This window comes from Bombus impatiens, unplaced genomic scaffold, assembly GCF_000188095.3.
Source record: "Bombus impatiens unplaced genomic scaffold, BIMP_2.2 scf_0548, whole genome shotgun sequence".
NCBI lineage: Eukaryota > Metazoa > Arthropoda > Insecta > Hymenoptera > Apidae > Bombus > Bombus impatiens.
Genome location: NT_176967.1, coordinates 1,685,337 through 1,698,478, shown reverse-complemented (window position 1 = coordinate 1,698,478; position 13,142 = coordinate 1,685,337). Strand labels below are relative to the sequence as shown.

Genomic DNA, 13,142 nt, shown 5'->3' with positions numbered 1-13,142 from the left:
TGACTGGAACTGACCTATCCTTCCGAATAAGGCTTTATAATTCGTCTTTTGATTGTATTTCGTACGTACATCGTCCCAGATAAGAAACGTAAACAGTAATCGAATGTCCATTGCTGGAAGCTCGTCCCGGAAAATGTCCGGCATTGTCTGTAAGCATTAAGTATAATGATATACAAAGTTTCAGGCAATTTCTAATCTTCGACCGGAAAAGGTAATTTAAAGATATTAATGCATGAGTACATACATGTTGACCTCCGATATATCGTGAAAGCATTAGTGACAGATAAGCTGTTACTCAATATGGCATAATTACTTGACTTGTACTAAATTATGTATTCTAAAACGTTTTAAAAGAGCTTAATGTTAAGCGGAATAGACACTTCGTTGTTTGAGAAATGTTTAGTCTAACAGAATTTGAACAAGGCTTCGCATTTCCTACTCTCGTTAAATAAAAATAAATAGTCCTTGTGCGAGTTTGTCGACAGATTAATTATCGACAAATTATATGTCGATAACTGTCAGAATTTCAGATAATGGCCAATTTAAAAGTATTATTCTGTTATTTTACCTCTATACTCGAAATTATTCATTTATCATTTCCTTACGTATCGGTGTTATAAAGCTGCAAGTATAAAAGAGGATGTAACGAAACACACAGTAGTCAGTTGAGCAGAACGAAGCCTACTGAGCGTAGTTTTGCAACTGTAATTAGCTACAATCCTCTTTGACAATATGGTACGTTCCTATTCTTATTTTACAAATTACCGCGTACAAACGGATTATTTTAACGTGTTTATCGGATCACCATTATGCTACGCCTCCTGTTGTAACCATATTGCTCACAATTGCAGTCGGGCTTGTTCGATATCTCGTATTCAAGTCCGCCATGTGCCGATCCCTACCTAGGGGGTCCTCAGCTTTCGGATGTTTGCTCTGCAAACAACGGAGCAATGTTACTGACGATTTTCAACATACTGTTAGTGGGAAATCCGGAAGTTGGTGAGCCGTGCAAGCGCGTGAGGCCAGTCAAGGAGCCAGACCTTAGTTACGATTTTATCGTTGTCGGCTGTAAGTTGTGAAAAGCTTTGAAATCAATCGTCTATCGAGCATTTATCAAACAATTATTATCTGGCTTTTACGCGAAAGACTACTCGTACGTTTCACGTTTCCTACAGCCGGTGCTGGTGGAGCTGCAGTGGCTGGAAGACTGAGCGAAGTCAAAGATTGGAAAGTTTTACTGATCGAAGCAGGCCCCGATGAACCGGCAGGAGCCGAAATACCCAGCAATCTTCTGCTTTATCTCGGTAATTAATTTCGTTCGATCGCAGCGACGGTTTATGCGAAAAACGCGTTTAATCGAATGAACACGTGATACGTATAGGCGGCGAGTTGGACTGGAAATACAAAACGACGAACGAATCGAACGCCTGTCTCAGTACGAATGGAAGATGCGCTTTGCCTCGAGGTAAGAATCTCGGAGGAACGACGCTTCACCATGGTATGGCGTATCATAGAGGTTATCCTAAGGATTACGAGAAGTGGGAAAAACTGGGAGCCGAAGGATGGGGTTGGGAAGACGTACGTTCGTTTATCGATATTTGTAGCGCTATTAGGTGGATCGTCAGAAAATCTTGTTCAACTTTCGCAATATGTCCCTTGCAGGTGCTACCGTATTATCTCAAGTCGGAGAATAACACGGAAATTGGTAGAGTTAGCGCGAAATATCATGCCACCGGAGGTCCTATGACCGTGCAACGGTTCGTTGATCCGAAATATCTTCATCTCTGTCGTATTTTGAAAACTATTTCTTTCGATGGACTTTTCGAATTAATATCCGAATGTCGACAGGTTCCCATATCAACCTCCTTTCGCCTGGCATATCCTCAAAGCAGCGGACGAAGTAGGTTTCGGCGTTTCCGAAGATTTCGCCGGAGAAAAAATGACAGGCTTCACTATAGCTCAAACTATCAGTGAAAACGGTGTGAGACAGACCAGCGTTAGATCGTTTATTACACCCGTCGCGGATCGTAAGAATCTTCACGTAGCCGTGAACGCCACCGTTACCAAAGTTAGGACCATTGGCAAGAAAGTGACAGGAGTCGATGTGTTATTGGTGCGACGTTGTATCAAACTTATAACATCACGTTCTTACGGCTTTTCCATCGTTTAACCTCGATGTTGATCTTATTCGCAGAATGGAAGGAAGCGCATCATAAGGGCAAAACGCGAAGTGATTTTGTCAGCGGGAGCGATAAACTCACCCCAGCTGTTGATGTTGTCTGGAATTGGACCTAAGGAACATTTGAAATCCAAGAAGATTCCCGTAGTGATGGATCTACCAGGCGTTGGTGAAAATCTTCACAACCACCAATCCTATGGTCTAATCTTCACCTTGAGCGAAACTTATTATCCAGTGTTCAACGAAAGTAACATCGAACAGTACATTACAAACCAAACTGGTCCACTCTCTAGCACAGGCTTGGCTCAAGTTAGTGGAATATTGACATCCAATTTCACTACCAAGGATGATCCAGATATCCAGATATTCTTTTCCGGCTACCAAGCAGTTTGCGAACCTAAAATAGGCCCACACTTGGCCGCGATAGACGACAAAACGGCTGTCGAATTTACGGCCGTGAATCTACACCCAACGAGCAGAGGTGAGCTGTCTTTGCCTCGATATCGTAAAATACTTCATTTTCGTCACTCGATTTATATGCATCGGTCGAATTCTGTCTGTAGGTCGCATTACGTTGAACAGCAACGATCCACTCGATCCACCTGTTATCTGGAGTAACGATTTAGGGACCAAACACGATCGCAGCGTCCTAGTTCAAGGAATCCAACACCTTATCAAACTATCGAAGGCCCCGATCATGCGGAAGCTAGGTTTGAAGCGTCAACCCGTGGAAATACCAGCGTGCGCAGGTTTTAAGCCAAACAGCTATGACTTTTGGGAATGTGCTATACGTTGGAACACAAGACCGGAGAATCATCAGACCGGCACCGCCAGAATGGGCCCGCGTACGGATCCGATGACCGTCGTAAATACTCGACTCAAGGTACACGGTATCAAAGGACTGAGAGTTGCCGATGCGTCCGTTATGCCTACGGTACGTTTTCCATATTTCTCGTTAAATTACCTTCGACACTTCATCAAATCTATATATTTCATTTTCTTATTTTCTTCGAACGCGTTTCATAGGTGGTTTCTGGTAACCCTGTTGCCTCGGTCAACATGGTCGGAGAAAGAGCCGCAGACTTTATCAAGCAAGACTGGGGAATCAAAATATAACGGAAACGTCAATTATGGAAAGAAAAACGAAATTATAATGGCCATTAATATAACAGTATAAATTCTATTCCGATACGTTTTTTTTTCTCTTAATCCCTTGCAATCAAAAATCGAAATCCAACAGGAACAAACGCTCGTTCGGTTGACATCGCGTAATTCCACGCGTACAAATTTCACTCGAATCGAATCGAGTTAGTTTCGAAGTTGGGTGGAACGGTTATAAAAGAGGACAATGATTGTTAAGTCCAAGTGACTTAAGTTATTCGGTAAACGGTGCTGCTGACTAATTCGGTGCAGTCGATATAAAGGAAAACCGTTGGAGATTGGACGGGCACGAAGACGACGCGACACTCCTCATCAAACACTCTACACTCCAAGACTTTAAACTCCTCGTGATTTCGCGAGGATCTCAAACTTCTATCCACCTCGTTCGAAAACGAATATTTACCTTCGCCGGAGTGGCGTGTGCGCGCGCGCGCGCGCATCTGCACTTGGAACGCTGCAGATGACGGTGAGTCTGGCGGCGTCGCGAGAAAGGGTCGCGATCCGCTAGCTGAGAAACTAATTTCGTTGACTGTTCCCGAAGTACAATAAAGGGCAATAACGCAGTTTAATTAAAATTAATAACGATACCGTTGGATGCATTCGAGATTGAAGAATGGCCGGTGGAAAAGGTCGGGCCGCGATATTGTCTGGCAGGATTATTAAAGTAAAAACGAAGAAGAGAAAGGAGAAACGAACGGCGGAGGAGGTCACATCGGTGGAACGAAGTAGCCTCCCAAGTCGAGAAAACGATGGAAGCTAGAAGCATGGAGAAGTGCACTTGACCTCCTTAGAGTCGCGGCCGCATACGCCTGTACGTTCCTTGCTGGCAAGAACGTATTCGCTAACCCTTATCCGACCTCGGTGGCCGTTCACCCGCGTCCAAATCCTCCCGCGATCAGATACGTCTTCTTCGAGTGTACGTTAGATCCGAACGTTCCCTGCACAACAATGGTAAACAATAAAGATTTTTTTGCTGTACTGTCGATTGGCCAACGACCGTTTGTGCGGCCGCTTCAAAGCGTTAACGATCGCTTCGAATGCTCGACGACGTACCTGCCCCGCGCAACGTCGAAGAAATTCTTATTGTTTGGATAAAAATTCGCGTTACCTCGAGCGAACCAGAGGAATCGGGCTTTGTGGATTATAGCGTCCGGCTCGTTTGCACGATAAAAACGTTGGCCGACCGTCGACGGTCGTTAAACCGATGCTTTCGAGCTTCCACGTAATCCGAGCTCGTCGCGCTCATGGAAACTAATTAACGTTATTCGAGAAAAAAGAAGAAACACCGGTCCAACAATCTTTTGCTTCTGTTGGAAAAGACTAGAGAACGCGGACGAATAACAACGGCCTCAAAGCTTTGCGCCGAGATGGGTTCGCCACGATTGAAACAGCCTTGGCGAAAATACGAAAAGTCCGATCGCGAATAGGTTAATTTGTTTAAAGTATGCATTCAGGGCAACCGGTAAAGCAGTCCTTGGATTGTAGCGGCCTTACAGACAGCGACATACCTTTACATTCACTCTGAAAATGGCAGTTGCGTTCGATTTAACGCTGCCGTAATACCGCGTAACCTATGCGTCGCATTTGCCAAGGTAATTCCAATGTCACCACGGCTGTTCCACGCGGTATCGCTGTATCGCTATTTATTGCGAAACGATTCCCCAAGATCGGAATCGTTGCACGCGTTCGCTGAAAATACTACTCATTGTACCGTCTATCCATTACGCGTACAGTGCATAGCCTAGTACGAGTAAATGAAATCAGTCGCGGCATTTCATCGTTCATCGAATTTGTTCGAGAAACGTGTCGAGACGTTCGTTACTGCGATTTTCAAGCTTCCCATACGGCAAATCGCGAAATAATCACGCCGTTGCAAATGTATCGGAGTGCAAGCGATGGAAAAAGTCGCATCGTGCGTAAACTATATTTCATCCTTTCTCTTTGTAAATGAAAATAAACGTTTAGATCGTTACACGCGATCGTTTTCATTCACGCGAATCAACTTGTATCTATCGAAGTGTGTAGCATCCGTTTCAACGTGTAGCGCCTTTATCGATGCGTTGCCGGTCGCGTCGCAAAATTATTTCACCGAGCGATGTACCGATGCGGCCGGTCCTGTTTTAGGAATACACGCGATTTAACAGGGGGTTTAATCGAATCGTAACGCGAGAATCGAGGGTGGCTTAAGTGTTAACTGTTTGATGGAGATTTCGTCCAATTTGCTATGGATTTAGATGCGTGCATTCAATTATCTACACGCGCGTTACAGCGAGCGCCACTTAATCCCCGAGCGATCCATTAACTGTAAACTATGGAATTATTAAAGCGAATCACCTAGCGATACGCCATCCCTGCTGAAACTTACGATAACACTTTCCCTTCCGAAGTACCGTCGCTATAGTCAAAATTCCAGCCAGACACGTTCTTTGTAATCGTCAAGAGAGTAACGCGACTACGTAATTCGTAAAAGGGCAGTTGCTTTTCGACGTTCATCGACACAGCGAAAATTACGAATAGTTGAACGAGAAAGAGAGAGAGAGAACTTGTATCTATTTTCCAAGAAATTAAAGGACCGGCACGAACGGCGAAAAGTTGATGATATAAACAAATTATAAATAAAACATCGGACATCTGAAAGACGCGTGTGGGTGGCCGAATGTGTCGTACACGATCTGCGATGTCGCGCCTCGTCGCCTACCATCGTTCCCATCGTTCTCATGGTCGTCGTCTTGTTCGTTGTCGTTGTGCCAGCGTTGCAGCGGTGTAACGACTGCTTTGAATTTCATGAGGGTGCGAATGAATTCATGGTGGAATGGCGCGCGTGGGTTTGCCCCCGGAGACTCGACGACTTCGAACGCCCTCGTTCTTCCCTCGGTCTCGTCAGTTGGAAAATCTACAGGAATCCAAGCGTAATTGAGAAAATAATAACTATGTGTATTATCCGGTAAGACCGTCGATCGATGAAACGAAACCAGCAGAAACTGTCCATGAGTTTCCTAGGGAATCCAAGGAGGAGCTTAGAGGGTAGAAAATATCGCTGGATGTTTGAACAAGATGGAACGGCGAAGCCGGACCAGCCGCGTGACATCACGCGCGGTAGTAATCTGTCGAATCCCGAAGGTTGGTCGATGCAGCGCTGGCAGCGCGACGAACGAGCCGCATAATGCGCTTTGTCGCGTAGCCGTGCTGCGACGCGTGCACCAAGTTTGTTTACCGGGGCTTTTTGGTGGATCGAGGGTGCACACGCGGCGCGCCGTGAACGCGCGATCGCAACACCGCCTCGCAATGGCGCACGACGAAGCCTCCGTCTAAAGACCGAGGTTCGTTACTCCCTCACGAACAGCAACCGCTGTTACAAAAGGGAAAGGAAAAGAAGAATCGCGGGACGAGGACGGATCGTGGAAACCCGGTTAAAGAAAAGCATAGCAGCAGCAGCAGCAGCAGCGTTCAACACGGACGCGCCCGTTCCTTTCCTTTCTTCCTCCTTGCCCCTTCCACGCCGCGGTCGACTCTTGTTTCCTCAGACGGATCCAGACCTCGTCGGCAGTTGTCTCCATTCGCGACGTCATCTCGAGTAATTGCGGTTGCATAGAATAGCAGCGTAACGCGCAAATGCGCTTTGCAATTCGAACAAGAGTTTCGGCTGTGAGACTTAAACACCGTTTGTCGTCTCGCCTCGTCCCGTCTCGTCTCACTGCGAGAGAGCTCCCAAGGCATTCGTCGGTTATCCACGAGAAAGATTTGTTTCGTGTGTAACGTAATTATACGAAGGTATCGGTGTTACGGATGACTGATTCGCGTCGCATCGCGTCGGATGCTGTCTTAAAGCGTTTAAACCTCGTCTAGAGGTAGAGAGAAGGTTGGCGCGATCGTTTCACGCACACGCCGTTTCCCATTCGTGACACGATTCGGGTAATAACTTGGACGGAACGAAACTCAATTTCATTTCTCGTGAAAAAAACGTGGCACAGTAAAGAATCAAGAACTGAAAGTACACTGGGGAGCGGAATTAAGGGCGGAAAGTAATACGAGCGGATTATTAAAAACCGCGATAGGAAGAGCACAAAAGCCTCTGAAAAAATAGGGTTGAATGCAGCTGGCTCGTTTTAGTATTCCCAGGCGAAGCGGTGGAAACGCGATAGGTAATTAACCTCGTTGCCGGTAGCCGGGACGTGCGAAGGTTCTTCTTGATTTTCTTACACGGCCGTTCGCGAGTAAATGCGTACAAATACAACGTTACTATCTTGAAATTGTTTGGGCCAGCCAACTGCAGAGAGCAACCATTACCGACGATAGCTGGCCTCGAGGGAACAGGTTCTTACCAACCGCGTCAATAATGCAAACGCGTGTAAGCCGTGGGATATAAGCAAGCCCGTAAATATTGCGCCGCGACGCTGATGGTCGGGGAAACAACGCGAGCAAAATGTACGTGAGTAGCCTGAAGAAACACTACAGGGCTGAGAGGACGAATCTGGTCAAACGCGCGTCATTTACCGATCCCGATCGTTTTCGCGGTGTGAGTCCTTACGGCGTGTTTATGCCAGCCGCAGAAATCGATACGCGTCCAAAGGTATCCACGAAGATCGTCGTTGCGACGAAGAAATAGGATAAAGGGATCTCGGTTTTTTCCCAATTTCGTTGCTTCCCCCGTGGTATCCTTCCCGCGAGGATCGAGTTTCAACGCGTCCGGCGTGATCCTATCCGGCGCATAATTTTATTATCGTCGTTTTACGCTGTCACGCCGCATCCAAGCGTTGAAAAATCCTCGCGGCACGCCGCCCGTAATGGCGGTTATTAAGAATAATGATTGCTGGGCGGAAGTCTACAGACTGCTACGCGAATACATATTCATGAGAGTAAGTGAATCGGCCAATATCTTACCGTCCACTGTTCCTTTCTCTCTTCTTTTTAAAACGTACACATAGACGGCCGTTTTATAAGCGAGCGACGCTGTCGACGCCGTTTATACACCGCGTCGGATCGTTTTCAGCTTTCTCGTGATAAAAGCGAAACAAATCGCGGCTCTGTGGGTCGCGCGGAAGCGAAACTTTTCCGCCGTTCCGATTCTCTTTTGACGCCGCCGTGTCCGTATCGTATAAACTCACAGTCTTTCGCCTTTTGCCTTTTATTCGTTCTCGGTGGCACGCCGCGGTCCGTGACCTTTTACGTTTCCGTCTAATAGAACGGGACCATTCGATAATCCGCTAGGCATTGCGTCACGTCGTTTCAAAAGGTAAAGGTGAATCGCGATTAAATGAATCCGACAGAAAGTCGAAGAGAACGAACCGCTAGACGAGATCGACGATCAAGATGCCGCGAAGCAAACCCCTGTGACGCTTCGTATCTTCGTAGCTTTCTTTCCAGACATTTCGATTCTCCTTCATAGTCGAGAGGAGGTTCCTCTTTTTCTTCGTCTTCATTCAGCGGTCTGGAGTTTTTTACGCCGCTGGATTTACGCCTGCAGCTTTATTTATTCACGCTTTAATTACCGTCCCGAGTCTCCCGTAGCCGAGTGTCCGGGCACGTGGATGCACCCCGAAACGAGAAACTTCAGGGTGGCAGCGAGATTAATGGGCTTGGTTAGCGTTCTTCACCCCCACGCGAGAGACGCGTGAGAAATTTGCGTAGTATACACGCGTATACACATATTTAGGAAGGAAAAAAGAAATGGAAGGGTATCGCGGCGGCGTAGAAGAGAAAAATGATAAAAGTAACAGGGACGAGTAATGTCGTTATTCATCGGGAGCCCGGTGTTTCCTACGTTGTCTCGGAATGACGCTGGCCAGGGCTTTTCAGGGCTCTCTTTGTTCTAGAAACAAACGGTCGACCCGTGAAATACTTGACTCCATTTCATCCCTCTTTACGACCTCGATTTCAACCTTCGTGTAAGTCGGTTTGAGAAATTCCTTCCAAAATTTTATCGTATGACGAAATTGCTGCCCCGGCACCATCTTCGTTCCCGCTCTTTTGCTATGATTTTGTTCGCGGTCGATATTCCGTCAGTCGTCCGCTTCTCTACCTTCTTCTCGATTTTGGTCTACGGAGCGGTGATCGGCTCGTGTTCGCCAAGGAATACAGCATTCGAACGTTTCCATGATATTCTCAACCGGATACTCTCGAGAGCGAGGAGTTTTGACTGTCTTGGCGGAGTCTCGAGACGGTTTTCTCTCGCAACTGGCGAAGCAACGACGCGCGTGAAAAAAGACTCTTTAAAGGGAGAAGCTGGAGAAAGGCGAGTTTTCGCATTCGTTGCCGAGGTTCTCGACGACGAGGATGATGCAAGTAGCCCAAGAAGATACTATCGAGCAGAGTCGAGGACCGGTCGAAGAGGGCAAGGGGCGGTCGGCATTCATCCGAGTAGATAACATCGCTTGTTAAATCCACCCTTGCCACCGGTGTAGTCAGCACGCTTACCTGGTGCCCGTCGCTGCTACCAACATCCTACTGACGCGAGATAGCAAGTTCAGTCACTAGCTCATCCGCCCCTTTTACCCTCGATTGTCTACAGTTGCTTCTGCGACAATAGCGCGTCATCCGTACGACCACCGCCACTAAGCAACTGCTATTACCGATTTCACCGATCGAACCATCTGTCACCGAACACGAACATTCGTCGTATTGTTCTCCCAGTACAGTCGGATCGAAGCTCGTTCGTCGAGCGACCGACCGACTGTATCTCTTTTGCTTCGCTCACCCTTCGATAAATTTCGGAGAACGCGGAGATTGAGAACGTCGCGATTCTACAGATTAGCGCACCCACCATAGCATCGAGATGATCAAAACGACGAAAATTCGTTTTTCGTTAAGAACAGGATTCGATAACGTGGCCGCTGTCGATACGCAGACACGTGTCCTACGTCCACCGTCATTAATTTGAAACATTGACGGAATGCTCGGATGTCCGACGAGATTCCAGCGGAGAAAACGGTTATCCCTCGTATTTTAATCTGCACAGTGATTCCGTTCTTTTCGTCACGAGGGAAACCATCAATGCCAAAACGAAGCGTCGCGTCGCAGCCAGTCAGCCAGTTTCGAAACGAGAGTATCGATCGTTGTCAGTTCCAGGTACAGGGAAAAGGCTCGGCAATCGAGTCAGCTGTTACGCGTAACGCGGTTAACTGTCGCGTCTGGACGTCAATATTGATTCACTTTTTTCATTAGAACAAAAGCTATCGATGACGGTCTATCTCGACCACGTTCGAGTGGACGCCGAGTGTCGGACGCTGTCGTTCTCAAAGACCCACTTACTTCTCGCGTTACGATTCGACATTCGATTGCTAACGTTCGACGATGATTAATCGCGTGCTTGCCACTACCGAGCTTTTGCCAGCGCGTTCGTCCAAAGAATCGCAATTTTCTTTCGCGCGAATACTTGTCGTGGATAATACTCGTATTTCGAAAAATCGATGTGAATTTATGGTTATTCGCGAGGTTTATCCGCGCTACTCACGGCATAAAGTGCATAAGAGTAACGTAAAACCGGTTAATGGTACAAAGTCAGCTCTAGGTGGATAATAAAAAAGCGCGTAAAAACGACGCATACGAATTCATGCACCAATAATCTTCCTCATCTTCGAATTAGAAAACACGAAACACAAGCGGGTGAGCTTGCGTTTAATTCACTCGGTTACAGTCCTCTTAACAAGAAACGATTGTCCTTATTGTTTGCGAAATACATCCAGAATGATGGTCCGCTTAAAGGTACCTATCGTTTGTGCAGAATATTCGCCACGAATGGCCACTTAAGAAGAGAAACATCGCATCCTTTATTCCAGCGCAATCATTGAAGATAGATCGCTCACAATGCCAACACATTTCCCCTGCTTCTTGCGAGATACAAACGACGTCCGAAATAAAGCGACGCACCGACGCGTTTGACATTTTGGCTCAAACTAAGAGAGCAACGAAAAATATTATCTAGGGCAATCTGGGGTAATGTTCGAGCGGCGAAAGGAGAAATAGAGGCATAGAACGCGACACCTTAATGGCACCGATTTGTTCAACGACGAGGACCGTTTGCCCCAATTTGCGATCGGGATTCGGTAGAGCCCTTTATAGTTTCCGTATTACGAGGGGTTCGAAGGTTGGTAAAATAAATAAAGCGTTCTGTCACTCTATCCTTGTCTCAGAGTCCTTGACCGACGAGTGGCAAAGGGTCCACAGGCATGAAATCGGTAAAATTTCTTTCTTTTCGAAAGACTCGGCTCGAACCGTTTCGAAATCCTCGAATATCCTCGTTACGATAACTTACACGCAATACCAAAACTGATCCCGTATCGTTGGAGCACCGTTCAAATATAAAATCGCACAGATATCAGAGACGACGTCTCCTATTCACGAGATTTTATGTGGCAGAGAGGCGAAAAATTCCGAGCAAATTAGCTAACGCGTTCGGTTATTAACTGCATTGAAATCGGCTTATCAAAGAGTCGTCACGGAGCAACGTGACAGAGGAAATTGGTGAAAAGCTCTTTACGCAAGGCGAACCTCAAAGGCCTCTCGTGTTTCTGAAAAACCTTCTTTGTTAAAATACTCCTTGGTGTACCATTCACCGAAGGTTCGCCAAAGACCCGCTAGACTATTCATTTATTTATGCTTCCTCGCTAGGATCTCCTGACTCGTGGATGAATTTTTTTTCAGGACGGAAACGCTGTCCCGCAAAAAGAGTCGACTACAAAAGAATTGAATGCTGAAAACGGGTCGATCGACTTTTTTTCCATACGAGAACGATCAACGAGAATCACGAATATCTTTTGACCGCTCACCCCTATTTTTGCTATATTTTTCACCATCGCCGTGTCCTAACGGAGGGAGGGGAAAAAAGGCGAAAAGGAAAATGAAAAAGAGAACGAAAGGAAAATCGAGAGGCAGAAAAATAAGCGGCACGTCGAAGAGAATGATTTCGACCGTACCGCGACACAGTTTCAATGCGAAATTAATAGACACAGGCCGGCGCCGTGTGTGTCACGTATTTGCTCAAGCTGAACAGCGCATTTTTTGCAGAACAAAATTGCAGCTTAATGCAATTGCAATCTGTGACGCGCAGGTACGAACACGCGAATTGGGAACTTCTTGTCCCCTCGGGTATGTCCATATTGTCCATAGATCGACCAAAAAGCGAACAGCGCTGGAGAGAGAGAGAGAGAGAGAGATCGAAGAGGGAGAATGTAAAGGTTCCAGGAGCGATAGAGGATGGCAGAAGGGAGAATAGAGAAAAGGAAGATGACGCACATGTGCATCTACGCGAAACCGGAAACGGGTACGACGGAAACAAGGCGAAAAAGGATGGTAACGGGAAACTAATGGCAGGCGCAACGGTTGGTCACCGCAACGGAACCGCGCGATACATAAATTCCCTGCTTGACGAGCGTCGTTGTTTTTGCGTTTTACGAAGCGCAACAATATTTGTACATTTGTCCTGCGCGATCGGTGTCACCAGTCGCGTTCCGCGACCAACAATCCACGCCATGAAAACACGAATATCACGATGATTATTGGAGGATTCCACAATTTCACCGACACTTATTCTCCCTGTGACTCGTTTCGATTTCCATCTCGATGTCGAAGAACGCTGTTAAGGATCGAACTCCGCAACCTCGATGTTAACTTCGAAATTATTAACGACACGCTGAACATTTTGATACGATACCGCAAGCGTGCAACAAAGTATCGTAAAATTGCGGCCACCACGAGGAATGTTCGATAACTGATCTAGAATACATACTCAGGCGCTAATTACCAAACGTAAACGGCTGCTCTAAAATTATGTAACGAGCTCCAATATTTGTTGGCTATTGTTATT

At 46.6% G+C, this 13,142-nt stretch overlaps 1 protein-coding gene across 1 annotated transcript; it reads left to right on the top strand.

Moving 5' to 3' along the window:
• Window positions 1-585: 585 nt before the first annotated feature.
• Window positions 586-3,364, top strand: LOC100746983 (glucose dehydrogenase [FAD, quinone]). Its single transcript, XM_003491313.4, has 9 exons — window positions 586-735; window positions 852-1,068; window positions 1,176-1,304; window positions 1,382-1,578; window positions 1,663-1,757; window positions 1,849-2,113; window positions 2,195-2,660; window positions 2,743-3,113; window positions 3,206-3,364. The coding sequence occupies exons 1-9, from the start codon at window positions 733-735 to the stop codon at window positions 3,293-3,295; spliced, it is 1,833 nt and encodes a 610-aa protein (XP_003491361.1). The 5' UTR covers window positions 586-732; the 3' UTR covers window positions 3,296-3,364.
• Window positions 3,365-13,142: the final 9,778 nt, after the last annotated feature.

Coding starts and splice junctions, on each gene's coding strand:
- LOC100746983 (XM_003491313.4), top strand. Junction 1,069..1,175: donor CGATTTTATCGTTGTCGGCT/GTAAGTTGTGAA, acceptor CGTTTCCTACAG/CCGGTGCTGGTGGAGCTGCA. Junction 1,579..1,662: donor AAGGATGGGGTTGGGAAGAC/GTACGTTCGTTT, acceptor TGTCCCTTGCAG/GTGCTACCGTATTATCTCAA.